Source organism: Loxodonta africana, chromosome 3, assembly GCF_030014295.1.
Source record: "Loxodonta africana isolate mLoxAfr1 chromosome 3, mLoxAfr1.hap2, whole genome shotgun sequence".
NCBI lineage: Eukaryota > Metazoa > Chordata > Mammalia > Proboscidea > Elephantidae > Loxodonta > Loxodonta africana.
Genome location: NC_087344.1, coordinates 136,795,093 through 136,821,897, shown reverse-complemented (window position 1 = coordinate 136,821,897; position 26,805 = coordinate 136,795,093). Strand labels below are relative to the sequence as shown.

At 37.7% G+C, this 26,805-nt stretch overlaps 1 protein-coding gene across 2 annotated transcripts in view; it reads right to left on the bottom strand.

Moving 5' to 3' along the window:
• Nucleotides 1-26,805, bottom strand: part of PLPPR5 (phospholipid phosphatase related 5) — a 158,991-nt gene that overhangs the window by 3,328 nt on the left and 128,858 nt on the right. Inside the window, exon 5 of one of the 2 annotated variants that reach the window (XM_010598082.2) lies at nt 22,052-22,186. In XM_010598082.2, the coding sequence (XP_010596384.1) occupies nt 22,052-22,186 (135 nt within the window). The remainder of the gene's footprint in view (nt 1-22,051; nt 22,187-26,805) is intronic. The other variant, XM_003418440.3, reaches the window with a different exon arrangement.

Below are 26,805 nucleotides of genomic sequence, written 5' to 3'. Positions count from 1 at the left end.
AAGACATCATAAATAAAATTTCATATAATGTATGCCATGAGACTTCTTTCACGTACTTGCAGTTCTTTACAAGCTAAAAGAAAGCATTTTAGTTAGCTAAAACATCTTTAAATTGTGTGTGAAGAAATTAAAATTAATTTTTACAGAATTTATGTATATTAAATCACAGCTAGAAGGTTAACATTGCCTAATGTTTAGGGTGTTATTTTTTTAGGTTTGACTCACTTCAACCTGCAGAAAGACATTATTAGTAAGAATCAGTAGTGAGCAGAGCATGCTCACTTTTTCACTAGCTCCTGATAAGAGTTTAGAAACTTTCATTTCCCATAAGAAATACAAGGTGAAAATGTTGAAAAATTCAGTAGCTCATCTGTAAGTTTTCTTGAGTTTTCCTTACAAAAGTGCAAGCATGACTTCAGGACAAAAAAGACTTGTCAGAGTTATATAATGCACTATGATTGAATAAAAACCATAAAAACTGTGGAAATTGTTTTATTTCCAGTGCCCCCAGGGGGATACGAAATCTATGAACTGAGAAAATACAATTTGATATACAGTGTTTCAGCACAAAGCTGACAGGAGTGTCACACCTTTGGACAGGACCTAGCACACAGTAATTGCTTGAAAGATACTAAGTCATAAATTGAAGATTAATCAGTCAGTGGCAACTGGACGGTAAGGAAAGGATGAAAAGTGACAGTGGAGACAGAGAGGAAAGGAAATAAAAACTGAGGGCAGGATGGGGCAGGGGGAAGAGCGGCGCTCCAAAGACCATTGGCTTAGGTATCAATGTTCTTGTCCTTGACCTAGATAATGAAGTATCCAAAAGTTTTATTAAATTAGCTGAAAATGATCCTAAGTGAAGGGGACAACCATCTCCCTGGAATGTACAATTGAACTATTAAAAGACCTTAATAAAGCCGAGAAGTGACCAGAAACAAATCACTGATGATCAATGCAAGGGAAAATGCAAGCAGAGGAAAAACCAAGCACACAAGTACAAACTAAGGAGAGTGAGGAAGAATGTGCAATGACTGTAGTGTGACTGTGTAATTTATTGTCTAAACCTGGACATACTGAGGGGAAAGGGAGGAGCTAATAACACACAGGAACTGCCCGTATGTATCAGGACTGTCCCAAACAAGGTTGTAAGGTCACATTAGAAATGAGATACTAAAATGTAAGTGCTATTGAGATCTTGGAAAACAATGGAATTCAGTCTTGGCAATTAAAATCACATGTTGGGTGGCCACTACCTCTTCCTTTCACTGCCCACAAATTCCAAACTATATTACAATTTTTCCTTATACCAAATCATCGCTAAGTTAACCTGCAAGGGTAACAGTTTATTTCTAGACAAACTACATTTTTAGATCTAAGGTCTCTGGGGGGCAACTCTAGCTGTTTCAGACTAGCACCCTTTAGCCTCATATTCCACTCCAATTTAACCTCCTGGATGATTTTTCCTACTAGTCTGGAATTAGAAGGCTCCTGCTCTGGGCTCACGATTTAAAGTTGGTCGTGAAGAGCAGAGAGAAACAGATGAAAATAAAGCACTGAACTGACTGCACATAGGAAAGAAAAATTAAAGGGAAATTGAGTAATAGGTTCTAAGTACATGAAAGACATATGCAGAGGGGACAGGAGCCATCCATTCATTAACTTCATTAAGAACAAATGAACCTATACTATGGAATAAGGAGATGGGTTATTTATTTCAGTAGACTTTTACAAATAAGATTATTTCTTTTCTAGCTTAGCAATGGGTTTCCCTGAAGGAATCTAGAGAAAACCAAGAGAAGGGGCAAGATAAATGCTAAGGTCCTTCATACCTATAAGACTCTATGATTATAATTGTAAAAATTACATTAACAAGGTATGTTAATGAGTGATGTGAAATATATGGACAACATAATTCCTATCGGAGGAAGCTATGATATTGGTCATTTCTCCATTGGCATTTTTTTCAATAATATAAAAAATATTAATTGAATTTTATATTTTCAGGCTCCCTTTCCTGAGAAATAGACTCCCTCTGAGGGAGTCCCTACAAGGAACTTCTCCTTTTAATCTGGCTGAATTCTAAATAAGCAGTATTAAATCTTATTAGTAGAGGATAGATCAAGCAAGGAATAAGCAAACCAAAGACTCATGCATAAAAATTTAAATCAGAATCACAAGAAGAAAGTGGTCACATGATGTAGCAGTACAATTACTGGTACCTTCGGCAACTGTATATACAGAGGTTTATAGTGGAGATGACAGAGTTCCAACCCAATGAGTTGAAGATTAGAATATGCGACATGACCCACTCATTAGAAATTGTTCATTCAAGTCCACAGCAAACCAGGGAGCAAAATACTGAGTCCAGTCCTTCAGTGCAGGGGTCCCGTGGAAAAACATTGTTTCTAAAAAGTAGTTTTGGATTCTGAAGACAGTAGGATGTCAATTTTTAGAGCTCTAACTATACTGCACGAAAATCTCTAGTTTAGTATTTATTCGACATCTCATTTGTAGAAATTACACTCTGTAATTCTTTAAAAAATGTTATTTAAAACAAAACTGTCATTTATTTATGACATGATGACTTGCTACCTAATGAAATCGTAGGGGGAAATGCAAAAAGAGCACCCCAGGGAAGTGTTTAGAATTAAAACAATAGGAAAGCTTGAAAAGCCATTATTAAGGGCAATTTAGTTGAGAAATTCTGAATTCTTATCAATGAGTAAAAAATCAGTGAAAAAATAAAATATATTTGAAAGCTAAGTAATAACAATAATAATAATAAGCTCTAGTTCCTAGATCTCTTTTGGTTGTAATGGAAACCTGCACAGAAGGATACATTTTTCTGTATTTGCCGTAGTTATCCAAATCAACTCCAACACCAGTGCGCTCTTGCGCCCATACGTTTATTGCCTTAATTGAAGGTGTTCACAGTGGCTTATTCCCATTATCCAGCTGAAGAGCCTTGCAAGACAGTATTTAAAGGACCTTCCCTGCGGATTTTCTTCTTGGCCGTTCTCAATACGTTGGTTTCTGGACACCTACAATATGTGTTTTATGTATTAATGAAATATTTAAATATTTATTTGGACAAAGTAATAGCTTATCCAAAGTTTCTATGCTGATATATTGTTAGGTGAAATGCTGAGGTAGTATATTCTTCCAGTTACTTTCTTTAAAGTTATATGAAAATCTTTTGTGAGTTGGAATTAACTTGAAGGCAATGGGTTTGGTTTGGTTTGTTAATCTAGATATTATTTATGTCTTTGGCTCTGCTGCTATTGACTGTGTGGTACAGTGGACTCTGCAGTCAAGTAGTTTGAATGTCAAGTGCTTGAATGTGGGGTCCATCACAACTTAACTTTTTACAAGCAATTTAACTTTTCGAAACCCCAATTTTCTCATCTGTAAAGTGGGGATAACATCATCTATCTGAATGCATTTTTATTGAAACTAAATGAAATACACATAAAGGTTCTTGCTCCTCAAGCATATATAATTCATTTACAGTTATTTATACAAGCAACAGAATTGAGCTAAAAAGCAAAATAATAATAATGAGAGAGATAGAAGAAACGAAAACATTTTTTTCATGATTGATTGGAATTTAAACAAAAGAAATTCTCCGTTTGTTTAACTGATAACCCCATAATTCTTTACCTACAACCAAAATATCCAAAAAAAATTTTAAATTCAACTGTTTTTTCATAAGGGTTGTACAAATTCATTTAGTGACAAAAACCTAACCTGAACTGACGTGAGGCAATTTATACTCTTTATGTTTTGGTGCAGACATAGCCATGTCTTTGATTTATTTTTTTAATTTTTATCTATTGTGCTTTAAGTGAAAGTTTAAAAATCAAGTCAGTCTCTCATTCAAAAAGTTATACACACCTTGCTATGTACTCCTAACTGCTCTCTCCCAAATGAGACGGCACGTTCCTCCTCTCCATCCTGTATTCCCTGCGTCCATTCAACCAGCTCCTGTCCCTCTCTTCCTTCTCATCTCACCTCCAGACAGCAGTTGCCCACATAGTCTCATGTGTCTCCTTGGGCCAAGAGGCTCACTCCTCACCAGTATCATTATCTATCTTATACTCCAGTCCAATCCCTGTCTAGAGAGTTAGCTTCGGGCTTGGGTCCAATCTTGGGCTAAGAAAGGTTCCGGGGACCATGGCCTCCAGGGGTCCCTCTAGTCTCAGTCAAACCATTAAGCCTGGTCTTTTTTATAGGAATTTGAGATCTGCATCCTGTTGTTCTCCTGCTCCATCAGGGATTCTCTGTTGTTTTCCCTGTCAGGGCAGTGATTGGTGGTAGCCGGGCACCATCTAGTTCTTCTGGTCTCAGGCTGATGGAGTCTCTGGTTTATGTGGCCCTTTCTGTCTCTTAGGTTCATCTTCACCATATGTCTTTGGTGTTCTTCATTTTCCTTTGCTCCAGGTGGGTTGAGACCAATTGATACATTTTAGATGGCCACTTGCTAGCGTTTAAGACCCCAGCTGCCTCTCACCAAAGTGGGATGCAGAACGTTTTCTGAAAACATTTTGTTATGCCATTTGACCTAGATGTCCCCTGAAACCATGGTCCCCAAACTCCTGTCCCTGCTACTCTGGCCTTTGAAGCATTCGATTGTATTCAGGAAACTTCTTTGCTTTTAATTTAGTCCAGTTGTTCTGCATGTCTTTGATTTTTGAGTTGTTAAACCAGACCATGTTTATGTAACAAATTACACTGTATTTTCTTTCTAATTTATAAAATATTTTGAATCCTGAAAATTATCCATCACTAAGGATTTAGGATAAAGAATTTTGGTCCTATTATTAAATCAATCAGCAATTTTAATGCTATATAGTCACAGCCTACATTTTATCAAAGGGAGGTAAGATGAACATCATACTCCAAAATGTTGTCCCTCTTTATTTTGCTATTTGCTTCCTTCCTTCATTGCGTCCTTTGAGGAGGGCAATAGGAAAGGCAAGGAAGGGAGAAAAGCAGTGGCACATGAAGTATGTGCTCTAAGACCCAAGTTTCCTCATGATAGTTTTTGAAGTTGGTATTTCAGTAAAGAGAAATAATGTTAGGTCTACTTAAGAAGAAACCATCAGAGAAATGCAGACTTGAGCCTGTTAAATTAATTGTAAAAGTCATGCTAAGCAATTTCTTGTTGTTTTAAGAACTTGGGGATATGGAAACACAAAAGCTAAGCTATGACAGAACCAGAGTGACTAGCCCTCTTGGGAAAAAAGGACTTTCTAGAGTCCTTATTTTTTCTCTCTAGTGGGATTCTACTTCAGTTTAGAGTTTTATATTAGCTCAGAGCTTTGTTTCCACTCAGGAATTTCCTTTCTACACTACAAGGGAAAAAAGGGGCTAAAAGCTCCTGAGAGAATCTATTCTCTGTAGAGAAAGGAGAAATCTCTAGGTGGTTTTTACTAAAGAGCTAATTAAAGCAGAGGCAGGCCCAGCTTTTACTAGAGCATTAGCTACAGATCTTGTGAACTATTTCCAAGTCCTGAGGAGCAAAGAAGCTTAAGGCTTTCCGCAACAAATCTATAGGACCACTGGTTCTCAACCTTAGCTGCATGTTGGAAATGTGTGGGAGCTTAGAAAATACTGATGCCTCGGTCATACCCTAGAGACTACAGATTTAATTTATTTGGACGTGGCCAGGGTATCAGGGATATTAAAGGCTTCCTGCATGATTCTACTGTGCAGCCAATACTGATAACCACTGTATCAGAAACTCTGCAGGCCCAGTTGGATCCAGGCCAAGTGCTGGCTCTAGAACTGAATCATGTCAGGTGCCTGTTACAGTGTAGATCCCCAAGCCCAAATGCAGGACTCCTACTCCGGAATCAGAATCTCTGGGGTTCATCCCAGAAATCTGCATTTTTAACAAGTACCACAAGAAACTGACTCCCTTCCACACCAGTCTGAGAATCACTGTTCTAAAGACTTAGAAAAGTGATTGATTTGTAAAGTAAGCATAATCAGGCATCTAAAATCAGTTTGTTTGTTTTTTTTAACGCTATCCTTTCACTGGTAAAACAGTACTGACTAAAGGAGCAGTAACCCTGAATGATTTTCCAAAAAATATATCTTTGTATTCAAAATATCTTTTGGGAACAACTGCACATTACCGTCTTCTCTTAGTACTTCCCAATGCATATTATTATCACACTAAAGTTGAGAAGACCTGCAGCAAGCACTTCTGTTTCACTTTACCTCAGGGTTTCCCAAACTTATTGACATGAAACTCCATGTAAGTCTGTTATATTAGTGTGTTTGGTGGAAATGAATATCCATGCACTCTGCCCTTTAAATTTCTTAATCTCCCTAAATCCAATTACCTTCATTGCTACCACCATTCTGTTCCATATTTACAGCTGTAGTCTCAACCACCAATCATGTTAGAAATGTATGATTTCCATTTTACCTCCTGTCCTTCTATTTCCTTCACACTAATATAAAGTGTGACCATATTGAAGTTTCCCAACACTTAATTTACCCATATGCTCCAGTCTATCGTGTTCCTTCTGAAATCTCTTTTCCACTTATTCTGGACCTCATGGCTGATCATCTGATAAGACATCCTCAAGTCTCTTGTCTCCACACTCTTGCATCACCGGCTACACCAAACCTTTCTGCAAGCTGATTCCTCCATCTTAAACATGCTTTTCTCTCTTTCTCACTGGGTTAAATTTTAACTGTCCTCCAGATTTTCCCTTGGATGATGCTGAAAGCACTGCTAAGTCTGGCTAACCAGTTGTTGTCAAGCTGATACCAACTCACGGTGACCCTGTGTGTTACAGAGTACAACTGCATTCCATTGAGTTTTCATGGATATGACCTTCCAGAAGCAGATCACCAGGCCTTTCTTCTGTGGCACCTCTGGGTAGATTCAAACTGCCAACCTTTCAAGCTAGCTGCCGAGCACTTAACCATTTGCGCCACCCAGGGACTCCAAGCTTGCACAGGTCTCCCTTTTATGAGCTCCTCTAGCATAGCCATTATTATCTTGTTCTGCATTTGCTTACAAAATTATCTATCTTCCCACTAGACTATAAGTTCATGAGTGCTGGGAAATGTAGCCACAATGTTTGTTTTTTGGTATTTGTTACAAGTCTCCTATATTAGAAATCTGATTCCAGATAAAAATTTTACTCTACATAACAACTGATGATAAGAAAGATAACTCATATCTGTAAATGCTGCCCATGCCTTGTTATACACAAGTATTTTAACCTAACTAATTTATTTAAAATTTAAAAAACTTCTTTAAGTATTTGGAGCCCTGGTGGCACAGTGGTTAAGAGCTGCGGCTGCCAACTAAAAGGTTGGCAGTTCAAATCCCCCAGCCACTCCTCGGAAACTCTATGAGGCAGTTCTACTCTGTCCTGTAAGGTCACTAATCGACTCAATGGCAATGTTTTCTTTTTTTTAATATTTAGATGTGCCAAGTAAGCAGCCCAATGCTACTTGGCAGAGAAGAATGAAAGGACATGGATAATGACCCAATTGCATGATGAATCCTTGTACAGTCAGAAGCTGATTATAACTCCTCTTGTAAACATTGCCCATTTTCATGGAGAGGCACTAGTCAGCAAAAATCCAGATGAGCTGTATCCAGAATCATTTCCTGTAAAACAAAAACCCACTGCTACTGAGTCGATTCCTACTCATAGACACCCTATAGGACAGAGGAGAACTGCCCCACAGGGTTTCCAAGGCTGTAATTTTTGTGGAATCAGACTGCCACATCGTTCTCCCACGGTGGGTTCGAACCACTGACCTTTCAGTTAGCAGCTGAGAGCTTTAATCACTGTGCCACCAGAGCTCCTTAGAATCATTTCAGAACCATTAAAATCTAAAAGTGGCACTAGCCATTACACAGATAAATTGGATTTTTTTTTATGAAGGTAAATATACATTTACCATACAACCTAACATTTCCACTCCAAAGTATTTATCCAAATGAAAGAAAAATATATGTTCAGACAAAAATCTGCATGTGAATATTTATATCACCTTTATCTGTAGTTGTGAAAAGCTGGAAACAACTCAAATGTCCTCAATAAACCAACTGTGGTACATCCAGACAATGGAATGTCAGATTCAGCAAGGAAAGGAAAAAAAAAAAAAAAAAATTTACTGACACATGTAGCTATGTGGCTAAATCTCGAGTGCATTGCTCTAAGTGAAAGGAGTCAGACTCAAAAGGCTACGTAATATCTGATTCCTTTTACATGACGTTCTGGGAAAGGCAAAAGCATAGGGACAAAAAACAGATCAATGATTACCAGAGGTTGAAGGTCAGAGGAGTGGTTGATTACAAAAGGGCAGGAGAGAGCCTTTGGGATGACTGAGATGTTCTATAACTTGATTACAGTGATGGTTACATGACAGTATGTATGTGTCAAAATTCAAAGCTTCCCACTAAATAGAAGAGTAAATTATGCCTTAATAAACCTGACCAAAAAACCCCAAACCTACAAATACCAGGACCACTAGCCATGGTCATATTTGTTATAAGTTTCATATATTGGAAATCTGATTCCGAATAAAAATTTTACCATACGTAACAACTGATGATAACTCATATCCATAAATGCTACCCATGCTTTGTTATATGCTAGTATTTTAACCTAATTTATTTCATTTTTTTAAAAACGTCTTTACATATTTAGATTTGTGACATAAGCAGCCCAATGCTACCAGACAGAGAAGAACCAAAGGAGTCAAAGAATCAAAGTGATTCTAAATACGTCTAAAGGCCAAGAGGTGTCTGTAATTTGGTTTGTCTGTTATTAAATTATTGTTTCAAAATCTGATTGCTTCAGTCACACACAAAAAAAAGTAAAACGAATTTACTGGAAAATGTTCAAAAAACACACATTCAAATGAGATATTTATTTATGGCCTATGATATTGGTAAAGATTATGAAGAACAATATTTCCCATTGTTAGAAAGTAAATAAGGTTCATTTGTTTATATGAATCAAGAGTATTCATCCTCTTTGTCTCGGTATTTCACTTCTATGAATTTATCCTAATTATTAATTGAGCTTCCAAAGATATATATTTTAGGGATGTTTAGTACTGTTTATAACTGTGGAAAATTGGAAACAATCATCTATGCCTGAAAAAGGTAACCGTTAGATAATTTATACAGATTATAACTTTTTCAATGTATTGATACAATGTTGTATAGCATATATGAACTTGAATTTAGAAGTCAGACAAATATGGTTTCATATTCTTGTTTCAGAACAGAAAGGTTAAATGGTGTTGGCAAGTCACTTAACCTCTCTATATTTCCTTCTCTGTAAGTAATAAGATGGCTCAAGGATTTCTATAAAAGCTGAATCAGATTTTATGTATGAAGTTCTTAGCATAATTCCAGACACATACGAAGCTCTCCTTACAGATTTCCTTTTACTCTCATGCTTGATAGGATTATTGTATTTATTGATCTGCAACAGTATCCAGGACACAATGATATAAGAACAAAAGCAGATTCCCTGTCCCTGCCATGCCATCAAGTCCATTCTGACTCATAGCAACCCTCCAGGACAGAGTAGAATGTCTCCATAGGGTTTCCAAGGTGGATTCAAACTGCCAACCTTTTGGTTAGCAGCCAAGCTCTTAACCACTGAGCCGCCAGGGCTCCAAAAGCAGATTATAGAACAGAATGTACAGTAGGAGCCTGTATTACACACATGCTCCACACACTCACAGGGTCTTGAAGGATATTAAAAAACAAAACAAAACAAAACCTTCCAGTTATTATTGTGATGGGATATGGGTGCTTCCTATTCATTTTTGTTTTGCTTCCCTTATTTTCAAATTTTTAACAATATGCACAATTTCCTTTTGTTTATTGGTTGCTTCTTTAACCAAAACAGCAAAAAACAAACACTGGCTGGTTCTTAAGATTGTTAATTGAATCATTGGTTTATTTTTCTAGTTTTATTGAATAATTTTATATTTTCCCTACAAAAATTTTCCATAGTGTTGTAGTGCTTCTGATTGTGATGGCATCAATGGTGTCTTTGAGATGGTCCACTGTAAGGGAACAAATCTGAGAGAAGAGGGGGATGAATGGGTATGCGGGGTTTCTAATTATGTGATCCTCGCAAGGGATTCTTCAAATCAACCATTGCTTCATTCTCTCCTTCATTAACTAATGACTGAATAAATCATATAATTTAAAGATGCAGTCATCAGCTCTACTTTTATTCACAAATGAGAAAGCTGGGTGTCTGTATTCAAAAGTAATTTATTGAAAGACACTTTTATGAACAGTCTCTTAGACAGCTGAAGCAAACCTGGCTTTTATTATTCGTATAGTGTAATTTATAAATAGCATGGAAAAATAAATGCTGAATATATGTGAGCACAGATAGGAAAAACAGCACATGGCAAAGTAATAGCAGAATGTGCTAGTTTTTTTAACCTAAAATGTTGATGCCTGTTGAAATTTTTAAACTTACCTTTTCAATTTACTTTTTTTCAAGCAAAATTAAATTTAACAAATGAGAGCAAATTATGGCATGTAAACACTGCTTTACTTCAAATATTTTTTTATAAGAGCTCAAAGCTTAGATTAAGGAAAAATGCCTAAAATATGAATATTTTTAATTTCACTACCTATTCCAATATCTAATCACCATTAAAGCTGTTTTGACAAGGTCCTATATAACATTTATATTACCGTTCAGCAGCTCTGTAAAACAAAATTTGCACTACAGAAGAGCAACTGAATTTTAAATAGGCTGCCATAGTTCGTGCACCACATGCCGAAACCTCAGAGGAATTTATCTCAGGGAACATGATAATGTATAATCACATTTGTCTTGGCAAGAAACCACAGGGTTGGTTTTGTTATTGCTATGACGCTAATGTATGCAATGTTTTATATTATAATATTTTCTGCCACATATGCAATGTATGACATAGACAATCCATATAAATATTTAAATCCATCAGTTATATTTATAGGGGCATCCTAGTACAAAATAAAGTAAAAATCCTCATTTAAGGGAATTACTACTGTTGAAGGAGGTAACTAACTTCTGTTAAGCAACTATTATGTGCCAAGAAGTTTATTTGTGATCTGTTAATTCCAACAATTACCCCGCAGGGAAACAATTATTGTATCAATTTTTCAGGTAAGGAGAGAAAGAATAATTTGTCTAATCCCACCTCATTATTAAGCAGCTGAACTAGGCTTCAAACCCCGGCCTGTTCATTTCCTCAGGATCTACAATGATTCGTATGTTAGGTCTCTGTGCCAGTCTCCATATCCATTATCTTTTCCTTTCAGATCAATTGCATTCTCTTGTTCTTTTACTATATATTCTGAAACCTGCCCTTAACATAACTGATTTGACTCTGCCCAGTGCGAATTTTGTTCTTTATAGTTTCTAGTACTGGTTTTAATTCTGCCATTGCATTATCTGTTTTCTTACATTAGTTTCCTAATCTAAGAAAACTATCTTTCATCTTTAATTTCACGTGCGTTCTTTAATTTCCCTGCCAGTGTAAAGAAGATGCTATCTACAAGAAATCTAATTAAATTTCTTCAAGTTAATCTTTTTTCAAATACGTGTTCTGTCTCTTGAAATCTCTTCTCTGTGATGAAATCATTTTAAAGGATTTAAGTTGTCCTGTTTCTCATGCTTGAATCAGTATAGACATACTCTCCTAAAATGAACGGGAATGGATTAATCAAGGATCCCTTAACTGTTTCCAAAAATAGGCTGGGAATCTTCCACTTAGATCTTTAGCTGAAATGTTGGAGGGTACAGTTTTTTGTTCTATTGTGCTTTAGGTAAAAGTTTACAGAGCAAATTAGTTTCTCATTTAACAATTCATACACAAATTGTTTTGTGACATTGATTGTAATCCCCACCATGTGTCAACATTCTCCCCTTCCCCACCCCAGGTTCCCTGTTTCCATCCTCCATTTTTCCTGTCCTTTCCTGCCCTCTTGTCTTTGCTTTTGGGCAGGTGTTGCCCATTTGGTCTCATATACATGATTGAACTAAGAAGTACAGTCCTCATGTGTATTATTGTTTGTTTTATAGACCCGTCTAATCTTTGGCTGAAGGGTGAATTTTGGGAGTGACTTTGGTTCTGAGTTAGCAGGGTGTCCAGGGGCCATAGTCTTGGGGGTTGTTCCAGTCTCTGTCAGACCAGTAAATCTGGTCTTTTGTGAATCTGAATTTTGTTCTACATTTTTCTCCCATTCTGTCCGGGACCCTCTATTGTGATCCCTGTCAAAGCGGCCAGTGGTAAGATCTAGTTGTCCTGGGCTCAGACTGGTGGAGGATGTGGTACTTGCAGTCCACTAGACCTTTGGACCAATGTTTCCCTTGTGTCTTAGTTATCTAGTGCTGTTATAACAGTAATACCACAAGTGGATGGCTTTCAAAAACAGAAATTTATTCTCTCACAGTCTAGGAGGGAAGAAGTAGCTCCAGGGGAAGGCTTTCTCTCTCTGTCAGCTCTGGAGGAAGGTCCTTGTCATCAGTCTTCCCCTGGTCTAGGAGCTTCTCGGCACAGGGACCCTGGGTCCAAAGGACACGTGCTCCTGGCTCTGCTTTCTGAGTGGTATGAGGTTCCCCCGTGTCTCTGCTTGCTTCTCTCTTTGATACCTCAAAGGAGATTGAAGACACAACCTAATCTTGCAGATTGAGTCCTGCCTCATTAACATAACTACCTCTGATCCTGCCTCATTAACATCATGGAGGTAGGATTTAGAACACATAGGTAAATCACATAAGATGATAAAATGGTGGATAATTACACAATACTGGGAGTCATGGGCTAGCCAAGTTGACAGGTATTTTTGGTGGACACAATTCAATCCATGATACCTTGTATCTTTGGTTTTCCTAATTCTCCTTTGTTCTGGACAGGATGGGACCAGTACATGTATCTTATCTTAGATGGCCTCTCACAAGCTTTTAAGACCCCATATGCTACTCACAAAAGTTGGATGTCGAACATTTTCTTTCTGAACTATGTTATGCCAATTGACCTAGATGACCCCTGCAACCATGGTCCCCAGCCCTAAGCCCTAGTAACTCAGTGGAGGGTACAGTTTTATATCATCATTTCGATGGTTTACCAGGCTGATGGAGTGGGAGAAGAAGCTGGGGCCCTGGGCATCCTTGGAAAAGTGACTTTGTTTCTACACAGTTTCCATTCCCATGTTTGTTGACATACTGGAGGATGGTATAGTCATTTGATACAGTTTGTTTTGCTACTGCTCTTTGAATAAAGGTAATACCCATCCTGTTGTGGGGATGTCCATTCAGTTCAGAAAAGGTTTCCTTCATCTGGCATGAACCCATATTAATGAGAAGCCTGATGAAAGAAAGGCCTCTTGCTTGAAAGCTCTTTTTTAGTTTGTGTTTGCCTATCTGCTATCCCCGACTCAAAAAGGTGTTGGCCCAAGGCATTGAAATATAGTCTAAATGGAATGGATCCTTTACTCTCTCAGAGGTTGCTCTTATCTCCTGTCCTCACCCTTTGAAATTATAGGGCATTAATTGGATTTAAAGAGCCTGGTAGTGCAGTGGTTAAACACTTGGCTGCTAAACGAAAGGTTGTCAGTTTGAACCCACCTAGTTGCTATTTTATATACATACAAAAAATGCGACTTAAAAAAAAAAACTTTGCAATACGTATTGGGAAACTTTCCACATTAATACATTTAAATTTACTTCATGCATTTAATTGTTAAATAGTAATAACAATTGTAATTGACAATTAAGTACGCAATTATCAGAAAAGGTGTGTGTCAGAGTTGTTATCTTTTCACCATACTTATTCAATCTGTATGCTGAACAAATGATCTTAAAAGCTGGACTATATGAAAAAGAATGAGGTATCAGAATTGCAGGATGATTCATTAACAACCTGCCATATGCAGATGACACAACCTTGCTTGCTGAAAGTGAAGGGAACTTGAAGCACTGACTGATGAAGATCAAAGACTACGGCCTTCTATGTGGATTACACCTCAACATAAAGAAGACAAAAATCCTCACAACTGGCCCAATGAGAAATATCATGATCAACAGAGAAAAGACGGAAGTTGTCAAGAGTTTCATTTTTTTTGGATCCACAATCAACATCCAAGGAAGCAGCAGTCAAGAAATCAAACAACATATTTCACTAGGCAAAGCTGCTGAAAAAGACCTCTCTAAAGTATTAAACAGCAAAGATGTCACTTTGAGGACTAAGGTGTGCCTGACCCAAGCCATGGTATTTTTTCAATTGTGTCATATGCATGCAAAAACTGAACAATGAAAAAGGAAAAACAAGAACAATTGATATGTTTGAATAACTGTATTTGTGAGGATTATTGAATATACCATGCATTTCCAGAAGAAGGAACAAATCTGTCTTGGCAGAAGTACAGCTGGAATGTTCCCTAGAAGTGAGGCTGGCGACATGTTATCATGACAGACTAATCTGTAGAGAAAGCCATCATCATGGCTGATAAAGTAGAGGGTCAGTGAAAAAGGGAAAGACCTTCAACAAGATGGGTTGCTACAGTGGCTGCAACAATGGGCTCAAACATAGCAATGATTACGAGGATGGCACAAGACTGGGCAACATTTAGTTCTGCCCTACATAAGGTCACTATGGATCAGAACCACCAGGACGGCACTTTACAACAACAATTATTAAGAGTTTCATAGGCTTAGTCATTGCTGTAAGTGCTTCACTATTAGCTTACTGAACCTTCACAACAATCATGAGGTAGAGACTTTTATGAATGAGAAAACCGACTCAGACCACTTGAGTTGGTGTCCAAAATTCACCTTCAAAACCTGTGAGTAGAAACAACACATTACTATACTGTGTCCCACGTAGAAATGTACCACAGTTAACAATTGACTGTTGTTGTTAGTTGCCGTTGAGTCGACTCACGGAGACCCCATGTGTTACAGAGTAGAACTTCTCCATAGGGTTTTCTTGGCCATAATCTTAATGGGAGCACATTGACAGGATTTTTCTTCCCTGGTACAGCTGGATGGGTTCGAACTGCCAACCTTTAGGTTAGAAGGCAAGTACGAACCATGCAGAGACTTTACTCAGCAACTTACTACTGATACACATTTAGGCTTTTCATGATTTGATAATACAAATAGTTACAATGAAGGGTAACGTGAATATCTGCAGGACATTGGAATATGATGGGCCAGTTTCCACAGATGACTAATTCTTTTCAGAAAACCAAATGTAATCAATGTTCAAATTTACTTAGCTTTCAGAAAATCATGACTTTTCCTCATAAAATATGGTAATTAACTATATGACAAACTCCCTATAATTAAAGGATAAATTGCTGGCATAAAAATAAAGAATGCTTGCATGCTATAATTACTCTGTAGCTTATAGTTTATCAAACATGTGCTTTGAACATAAGAGGTTATTTAAGTACATAGCTTCTAAAAGAAACATTTTGCTTTGCCTTCTTTGCACAAAACTGACAACCAGAAAATGACAGGTTGGCTTCATAATGCTAAAACTTGTGGCCATGCCTGCCAACCAAACCTTAACAGAGGCCTCCCTCTCTTTTCCTGGTGGGCCAGCTTTAAGAATCTAATGTTACTGTCAAACTATCAATTCCAAAGATCAAACTACAGGGAGAACATTTATATTCACTTTTTCCCCCAGTATGAGACTGTGATGAAAAGCAATATATTTATCCCAAATACTCAGAAAAAGAAGAGGAAGCTATTGTAGGCTTCCTTTAAGTGACTGCCTTCCTCCTGATGAGCTTCCTGGCTGATAAGCACAAATACACATCCTGTCAGCAGCAGAGTTCCAAAGGAAAGCATGAGATACATTTCCAGCCCCTCAATTCGTGATCTTCCCAGGGTCTGTATGAGTGCTGGGAGCAGACCCCACTATGTGGACATCATTCTACCTTCAACTGGGAATGAAATGAGCTGAGAGGAAAGTTGGAGCTCAGCAGAGTGTGGTACCAATGCCTTCTGCTGGATAAAGGAGAGAATCAAATCCAGGCAAACTTTAGTCTGTAATTACCAAAGTGAACGAGTCCCTGGGAGGTGCAAACGGTTAATGGCTTGGCTGCTAACTAAACCACTATAGCAAAGAGATTAACACAATCCAACAGTTTAGAGGGAAAAAAAAGGTGTTTCTCAGAACCGTCTGGCATGTCTCTGCTTCCTGAGCTCATTCAGTGACCCAAGTTGGCAGGGTGGATTAGCCATTTAAGAAAGTGACTTCCAAGGTTGCTTCCATCATTGCCTTTTCTATTTAGCAAGAAGGGGAAGAGGAAATCCAGGGCAAGAGTATTCAAAGAGATGACCCAGAGGTTGCACATATCCCTCCTGCTCACATTTCCTTGGTCTACTTAGTTGTGTTGTTGTTGTTAGGTGCTGTCTGATCAGTTCCAACCCATAGGGATGCTACGTACCACAGAATGAAACACTGCCTGGTCCTGCGCCATGCTCACAATAGTTATTATGCTTGACTCCATTGTTGCAGCCACTGTGTCAATCCATCTTGTTTAGGGTCTTCCTCTTTTCTGTTGACCCTGTACTTTACCAAGCATGATGTCCTTCTCCAGGGACTGATCCGTTCTGGCAACATGTCCAAAGTATGTAAGACACAGTCTCACCAGGCTTGCTTCTAAGGAGCATTCCGGTTGCACTTCTTCTAAGACAGATATGTTCGCTCTTTTGGCAGTATATTCAATATTTCTTTACCAACACCATAATTCAAAGGCATCAATTCTTCTTCTGTCTTCCTTATTCACTGTCCAGCTTGCACATCCATACGATGCAATTGAAAATACCATGGCTTGGGTCAGGCACACCTTAGTCTTCAAGGTGATATCTTTGCTTTTCAACACTTTAAAGAGGTCCTTTGCAGCAGATTTGACCAATGCAATGCGTCTTTTGATTTCTTGAGTGCTGCTTCCAAGATCGTTTATTGTGGATCCAAGTGAAACGAAATCCTTGACAACTTACAACCTTTTCTCTGTTTATCATGATGTTGCTTATTGGTCTAGCTGTGAGGAGTTTTGTCATCTTTATGTTGAGGTGTAATCCATACTAAAGGCTGTGGTCTTTGATCTTCATCAGTAAGTGCTTCAAGTCCTCTTCACTTTCAGCAAGCAAGGCTATGTCATCTGCATGCGGCAAGTTGTTAATGAGTCTTCCTTCAAACTTGATGCCCTGTTCTTCTTCATATAGTCCAGCTTCTTGGATTATTTGCTTAGCATACAGATTGAATAGGTATGGTGAAAAGACACAACCCTGATGCACACCTTTCCTGACTTTAAACCACACAGTATCCCCTTATCCTGTACCAACAACTGCCTCTTGATCTATGTGCAGGTTCCTCACGAGCATAATCAAGTGTTCTGGAATTCCCATTCTTTGCACCGTTATCCATAATTTGTTACAATCCACACAGTGGAATGCCTTTGCATAGTCAATGAAACACAGGTAAACATCTTTCTGGTGTCCTCTGCTTTCAGCCAGGATCCATCTGACATCAGCAATGACATCCCTGGTTCCACGTCCTCTTCTGAATCCAGCCTGAATTTCTGGCCATTCCCAGTCAATACATTGCTGTAGCTGTGTTTCAATAATCTTCAGCAAAATTTTGCTTGTGTGCGACACTAATGATTTTGTTCAATAATGTCCACATTTGGTTGGATCACCTTTCTTGGGCATAGGCATAAATATGGATCTCTTACAGTTGGTTGACCAGGTAGCCGTCTTCCAAATTTCTTGACATAGAGGGGTGAGCACTTCCACAACACTGCATCCGTTTGTTGAAACATCTCAGTTGATATTCAGTCAATTCCTAGAGGCTTGTTTTCCACCAATGCCTTCAGTGCAGCTTGGACTTTTCTTCCTTCAGTACCATCAGTTCCTGATCATATGCTACCTCTTGAAATGGTTAAATGCTGACCAATTCTTTTTGGTATAATGATTCTGTGTATTCCGTCCATCTTCTTTTGATGCTTCCTGTGTTGTTTAAAATTTTCCTCATAGAATTCTTCTCTATTGCAACTCGAGGCTTGAATTTTTTCTTCAGTTCTTTCAGCTTGAGAAATGCCGACCATGTTCTTCCCTTTTGCTTTTCTATCTCCAGCTCTTTGCACATGTCATCATAATGCTTTACTTTGTCTCCTTGAGCTGCCCTTTGAAGTCTTCTGTTCAGTTCTTTCACTTCATTATTTCTTCCTTTTGCTTTAGCTGCTCGACTTTCAAAAGCAAGTTTCAGAGTCTCTTCTGACATCCATTTTGGTCTTTTCTTTCTTTCCTGCCTTTTTAATGACATCTTGAGCTTTCTTCATGAATGATGTCCTTGATGTCATTCCACAACTGGTCTGGTCTTCGGTCATTAGTGTTCAGTGCCTCAAATCTATTCTTGAGATAGTCTCTAAATTCAGGTGGGATATACTCAAGGTCGTACTTTGACTCTCCTGGACTCATTCTAATTTTCTTCCGTTTCAACCCGAACTTGCATATGAGCAATTGATGGTCTGTTCCATAGTCGGCCCCGGCCTTGTTCTGACTGATGATATGGAGCTTTTCCGTTGTCTCTTTCCACAGATGTAGTCTATTTGATTCCTGTGTATTCCAGCTAGTGAGGTCCATGTGTATAGTTGCCATTTATGTTGGTGAAAAAAGGTATTTGCAATGAGGAAGTTGCTTGTCTTGCAAAATTCTGTCATGCGATCTCCGGCATTGTTTCAATCACTGAGGCTGTATTTTCCAACTATCTACCCTTCTTTGTTTCCAACTTTTGCATTGCAATCGCCAGTAATTATCAATGCATCCTGATTGCATGTTCCATCAAGTTCAGACTGCAGAAACTGGCAAAAATGTTCAATTTCTTCATCCATGGCCTTAGTGGTTGGTGCATAAATTTGAATAATATTTGTATTAACTGGTCTTCCTTGTAGGCGTATGTGTATTAGCCTATCACTGCCAGCACTGTACTTCAGGATAGATCTTGAAATGTTCTTTTCAACAATGAACGCAATGCCATTCTTCTTCAAATTGTCATTCCCACCATAGCAGACCATATGATTGTCTGACTCAGAATGGCCACTACCAGTCCATTTCAGCTCACTAATGCCTAGGATATCGATGTTTATGCATTCTATTTCATTTTTGATGATTTCTAATTTTTCTAGATCTTCGTACACTCTAGGTTCTGATTATTAATGGTTATTTGCAGCTATTTCTTCTCATTTTGAGTCGTGCCACATCAGCACATGAAGGTCCTGAAAGCTTGACTCCATCCACGTCATTCAGGTTGACTCTACTTTGAGGAGGCAGCTCTTCCCCAGTCATCTTTTCAGTGCCTTTCAACCTGAGGGGCTCATCTTCCAGCACTATATCGGACAATGTTCCACTGCTATTCATAAGGTTTTCACTGGCTTTTCAGAAGTAGACTGCTGGGTCCTTCTTCCTAGTCTGTCTTAGTCTGGAAGCTCAGCTGAAACCTGTCTGCCATGGGTGACCCTGCTAGTATCTGAATACTGGTGGCATAGCTTCCGGCGTCACTGCAACATGCAAGCCCCCACAGTACAACAAACTGACAGACACATGGAGGTTAGAAATAGAGACTGCAGTGGGACAATCATGAGCACAGCTAAAACAGAATTCAGTTACTAAAGGGATGATGAAAAGAAGGATTCAGGTGGACTGCCACTATAATCGTGCCCAGATTTTAAAACTGTTGTAAGGACTGAGATTATACTTGCAGAGCACTAGAAATTTTTTTTTTTTTTTTTGGAATTTATGTAAGTGATCAGTATAGTGCTTGACACATACTGAATGACCATTAAATGGTAACCATTATCATCATCATCGTCACCATCTAGTACTTCTATTCTCACCTCAATACTTGAATTTCTTCTATGATATCACATATAAGTGATTTTTTTTAACCTTACTTGAACCCTTTAGTAAAATAATAATAGTAATAATAATTCACTTTTTTTTTCTTAGGGTAGCCATTCCATTTTTAAAGAAAAATTTTCATTTTTTCCAGCCATTATTTAACTCCCTACACTTTCCTTTCTTTCATCCTAATAGTGATCTCTGAGGCCCCTCAGAACAAATTTCATGCCCTATCCACATGGAAGTCCTTCATTACTTCAAGTACCTCATAATCCATGACTTGGCATCACGCACCATCCTGTACTTATTCATTCACTCACTTAACAGATATTTTAAGTGTTGACTATTGTATCAATGCCCACCTTAATAAATGTTTCGCCAAGAGAAGTATATAATATTCCAAGTTGCATATAATATTCCAGAGCTGTGCAGGAAAAACCATAAATCCCTTCATTTAGGATATCATTTTCTCTAAGTGAGACTTAAAAACGAGACTTAAGATCATATTAACTCTATGGGCAGCCACATCATGCTGCTGACACATGCTGAATTGCAGCCAATTACACCCTCCAAGTGGACCAATAAGCAACATCACGCCAAATGGAGAAAATATTAAAGTTCTCAAAGATTTCATTTTCTTGGATCAACAATGTCCATGGAAGCAGCAGTCAAAAACTCAAATGACGTATTGCATTGAGCAAATCTGTTGCAAAAGACTTCTTTAAATTTTTAAAAAGAAAGATGTCACTTTGATAACTAAGTTGTGCCTGACCCAAGTCATGGTATTTTCAATCGCTTCATATGCATGTGAAAGCTGGACAATGAATAAGGATTATCAAAGAAGCACTGACACATTTGAATAATGGGATGGCAAAGAAGACTAAATATACTGTGGACTGCCAGATTTTTTTTTTTTTTTGCCAGAAGAATGAGCAACTCTGTCTTGGCAGAAGCACAGCCAGAATGTTCCTTAGAAGCAAAGATGGTGAGACTTCATCTTGCTTATTTTGGACATGTTATCAGGATGGACCAATCCCTGGAGAAGGACATCATGCTTGGTAGAGGGTTAGTGAAAAAGAGGAAGACCCTCAACAATATAGATTGACACAGTGATTGCAACAATAGGCTCAAACATACCTACTATTGTGAGAATGGCTCAGGACTGGGCAATGTTTTGTTCTGTTATACATGGGGTATGGAGCTGACTCAATGGCACCTAACAGCAACAACACCCTCCACATCATTTTTATTTATGCAGTTGACATAGTTGCTCCTTACCTTACACATAAACTTTTTCTGTATTAATCCAAACGCAAAATATTTACTACACTTTCAGTTAATCATTAATTTTATCTTATTGCAGTCTCTCAAGTACTTTTATTCTTTCATCCAATGCATCCTTCACAGATTCACACCATTTAAACACTTGATTAGCATGTAGTTGAACTCTTCAGCTAAGATACTGATCAAAATGTGGAGGTGGACAGAGCTGAGACAAAGACACTGGCAGCCCTCTGGGCATAACTATATCATCATTTAAAATATATTACCCTATCTGGTAAACAAAGGAGTCCTGGTGATGCAGTGGTTAAGATGAGCTCGGCTGCCAACCAAAAGGTCAGCAGTTCGAATCCACCATCCTTGATTAGGAGCACATGATTGGTGTTTTCCTGCTGCCATAACTTTACACACTGAGGTGCAATCTATATTTATTGAGCCCCGATTATGTGCCAGGCATTATACTAAGTGCTTTCTCAAATAAGTGGAGCATGACAGAAATGGAATATATTTATGAAAAAGATGCATAGATTCTCCAGTAAAATTATCGCATTATTGGGTCTATGCATGAGACCATTCAACAATGTTCCTTAGTAAGAAGCTGAACATATTCCATACACAGGTACTCAGCTTTTTGCAAGAAGGATACGAGGAGACATTAAAATGTGATATGCATTTCTCTAAGATAATCCCTTCAGTGGCTAAATTCTTGTTAAATACCACATTAGACTCTGAGATTGTCTCAGAAAGTCAATAATGAATGCACAGGCACTCTCCAGATAAACACACAGGAATAATTATTCATTTACTTCAGATAATCATCACATCTTGGAATTTAAATTATGAATCACCTGTACAGATGTTACCTTTTCCAAAGGGCTTTCTACTCGAGGAATGCTGATCATTGGCATCTGCGCCAGATTATCCATGTGTATGTGCTCATTTTCTGGTTGTCTTCCTTTAAAATTATTTACCACACATACAACCTAAAATTTCAAAAACAATTACGGTTAAAGCAAAACTGTGCTCCCTCTGACAATGACCTTTTTTTTAAGTGGCTTAATAAATCTAATCACAGTGATAAAGTATTAAAATTACTTAAATAGTACAAATACGTAACGTTACATTCAGATTTATCTTGTACAAATTTTAATTACTACAGCCATGCATATGTATAGTCAAGAAAATTCACGTAGCTTAGTAACGAAAATTTTGTTATTCTAAAATTGTCATTATTTAAGATATAGTCAATGCTCAAATCAATCCAAAAATAACATCATAACCTTATAAAAATTCGTAGCAAGCTAACCTTTCCCTAATGTGGCTAACCTACAACTTAATTTAAATGCTAATTATTTCCCTTTGGTTCAAGATCACTATATTCATAATAAACCTTCTACTATTGGCACCCTCAAATTTAGTAAAAAAAAAAGTAGCTACCCTTTAATTAACCTAGTTTATTGTCTATTATTATATCCCATACATACTTGGCATTTCAACAATAGCTTACTGACTACTCCTGAAATAGAAGACTCTTTAAAGAAAGGAAATTAATCCGTTTCAATTGATCAAATGCCATAAGTGACAGAATTTAATTAAACTAGAGGTTCTCAAACTCTATTGTGTATGAAAATAAAGTTCCGGCACTGTTAAAATGCATATTCCTATACCCTCCCCTAAAGATTCTGGTTAAGTAGGTGGAGCATGGGGGCTCCAATTCAGCATTTTTAAAGTGCATTCCAGAAGCTTCTGATGCAGGTGGATCAACACTTTGAGAAAAAGTAAATTAACACAAGAAAATTACTTGCTATCTTTCCTTATATTAACTACTGGGTAAGGAATTCTTGGAGCCTTGGCGGCATAGTGGTTAAGAGCTATGGCTTCAAACCAAAAGGCAGGCTGTTTGAATCCACCAGGTGCTACTTGGAAACCCTATGGGGCAGTTCTACTCTGTCCTATAGGGTTGCTACAAGTTGGAATCGACTCGATGACAACGGTTTTTTTTTTTTTTTTTGAAGGCATTCTTGAGTTTCCTTTTTCTGTGCTTTATATTCTATTATCAAATCAATATTTAGAACTTAAAAAAAAATTTTTTTAAACCTAATATTCATATTTTTTAATAAATGCTTAATATGTAGTTATATAGCTACACTGTGCATGTTTACAAAGGCTCCACTGGAAAGCCTTTTCTTTAGTAGAGATCATTACTGAATATTTTCAAAGGCCAATTAGATCTTGGTTACTCTCAAGCTTTTAAATACAATTATAAATAACGTGCACTATGAGATTTTATGTGGAAAAAAAGAATTTCCTTGCAAACTGGCATATACTTATTATTTTTCCATTTCCCTGAAGCATTACAGATCAGAAGCATAATTTGGTATACCAACTTTAACATTGCCATCAAGACTTTTAAAGTAAGGGATAGGAATGAATTGGAGATGAGCACTTGATAAATCAAAAAGCCAAAGTCACTGCCATCGAGCTGATTATGACTCATAGTGACACTATAGGACAGAGTAGAGCTGCCACATAGGGTTTCCAAGGAGCGACTGGTGGATTTGAACTGCTGATCTTTTGATTAGCAGCCATGGATCTTAACCACTGTACCACCAGGGCTCCTTGATAAACCTACTATCAAACAATCTTGCCAATTTCATGACACTAAAAAGGGCTAATAGATACTAAGAGTTCTAGAGCAAGGGTCATCAAATTGTATCTGTAAAAGGCTAGAGAGTAAATATTTTTGGCTTTGTGGGCCAGACAGTCTCTGTGGGAACTACTCTGCCGTTTTAGTGCAATAGCAGCCACGGGAAATTCATAAAGTGGGCACGGCTGTGTTTTGACAGCTTTCTTTACAAAAATAGGTAATGAGCCAAATGTGGCCTGTAGGCTGTAGTTCGCAGATCAATCGACCCCTGCTTTAGAGTACAAAGAATAAAAAAAAAATTAGCCAACAAAAACAAGAAAAAATCAGACAGTTTCACAGCCATTTCCTCAAATACATGTACAATTTTCCTTTTCATTAGTATTAAAAATTATTGAAAAATTGGTCAGATAAAAAAAGTTGCTAAGTGTTCTTCTGAAGTAAAATTTGTTGAAATAAAAGAACTATGCTGTTGTTGTTAGATACCATCAAGTCGGTTCCAACTTATAGTGACTCTACGTAGAATACTACCTAGTCCTACACCAGCCTCACAATCATTGCTGTGTTTCAGCCCATCGTTGTATCTACTGTGTCAATCCATCTCATTGAGGGTCTTCCTCTTTCTCACTGACCCTCTCTTTTACCAAGTATGATGTCCTTCTCCAGGGACTGGTTCCTTCTGATAACATGTCCAAAGTACATGAGAGGAAGTCTCGCCATCCTCACTTCTAAGGAGAATTCTGGCTTTATTTCTTCCAAGAAAGATTTGTTTGTTCTGGCAGTCCAATATTCAATATTCTCCACAAACACCGTAACTCAAAGGCATCAACTCTTCAGTCTTCCTTATTCATCGTCCAACTTTCACATGGGTACAAGGTGATTGAAAACACCACGGCCTGGGTCAGCTGCACCTTAGTCCTCAAAGTGACAGCTTTGCTTTTCAACATTTTAAAGAGGTCTTTTGGAGCAGATTTGCCCAGTGCAACATATCGTTTGATTTCTTGAATGCTGCTTCTGTGGGCATTGATTGTGGAGCGAAGTAAAATGAAATCCTTGACAACTTCAATCTTTTCTCCATTTATCATGATGTTTATTTGTCCAGTTGTGAGGATTTTTATTGTCTTTATGTTGAGGTGTAATCCATACTGAAGGCTGTAGTCTTTGATCTTCATCAGTAAGTACTTACTTCAAGTCCTCCTCACTTTCAGGAGGCAAAGTTGTGTCACCTGCATATCACAGGTTGTTAATAAGTCTTCTTCCAATCCTGACGTCGTATTCGTCTTCCTACAGTCAGCTTCTCAGATAATTTGCTCAGCATACAAATTGAATAAGTATGGTGAAAGGATAAAACCCTGATGCACACCCTTCATGACTTTAAACCACCCGGTAACTACTCGTTCTGTCCGAATGACTGTCTCTTGATCTATGTACAGGTTCCTCATGAGCACAGTTAAGTGTTCTGGAATTCCCATTCTTTGCAATGTTATTCATAATTTGTTATGATCCACACAGTCAAATGCCATTGCATAGTCAATAAAACACTGGTAAATATCTTCCTAGTATTCTCTGCTTTCAGTCAAGATCTATCTGACATCAGCAATGATATCCCTCTATACACATGGATAAATAACTATGGATAAATAACTATGGACTCATGAGATTTAAAAAGGTTCATCTTAAATTAATATGGGCTTCTCAAGTAAGTGTAATTGTGTTCTAACTTATAGGTTTGGAAAATGCTTTAAAGGTTGTATACCTTATCTTCTTGCCTTAACTAAGGGTTAGGAGAATACTGCTGAAGAAGTTGAGAATTCCTATGTGAAATACTTAAACTCCTAAAACATAGTAAATATACTCATTAAGTGGCATTATGATTATTCTTCATTACTGTTATTATTTAAATTAAAAGGAAGGAAATTACCAAATCTTTATAATCATATTTAAATATTTAAAAATCTTGCTTGCTACCACTCACAATTATGGACTTCACTTCGTATTTACTATCCTACCCGTAAATATACTGGTAGGAAAAAGCAAAAGACCTAGTTTTTGATCTTGAGTCTGCCTGAGTCTGCAAGTTCCTGGGCAGTTTTCTGGGTCTCATTTTTCTCAACTAGAAAGTGAAGAAGTTTCAACAGATCACTAAATTAGCTCCACTTCTTTGGTTGATAAAGGTAAGGCAAGTTCAATAAATTTTTTAAAACTAAATTCAAGATATCCCATATCCTTAGCCCACTTCAAAAATGAGCCTTTTCTGAACTCTTTCAGGGAAGGGAAACATCCCCATGCAGCTGCATAAGCCAGGAAACTTGGATTTATCTTTTATGCCCTCTATATTCAACCTGTCACTCATTCTGCTCAATTCTGCTTCCTAAATATCTTGATTTCTTCCATCTGCTTTGTTCTAGCCTCACCACCAACTCCAAAGACTCCAAAGACCATGACCTCTTGCTTGGATTCCTGCATAGCTTCTTAAATACTTTTTTACGCTGACATTTTCTTTCTTGAGTAATGACAGTAATAAATTAATCTGATCCATCATGCTTGTTTCCCCTCTTCTCTTGTGACAAATGAAAAATCATTAAGTACATGGGTTTTGGGGTCTTTAATCCTAGGCTCTGTTGTTTACCAGTTTTGTGAATGTGGGCAAACTAAATATAACTAGACCTCTGTTTATTTTATCAGCAAAATGAGAACAAACATAACTACACCTCAGTGGGCTGTTGGGGGGATTACTTGATTAATGTAGCAAAGGACACTCAAATAGCTATTATTGTTATTATGTATGATAACATAAGAAACTATTGCTATGGCTCAATAAACTTGAACCATACTGCTTGACACTGTAATATACTTTTCTTTGGAAGTGCTTTGAGGTATACTCATAAAATAACATTGATCAATCTACTACTACTGCTCAACTACTGTTTGTTCTGCATTTTGCTAACCATGGAGATT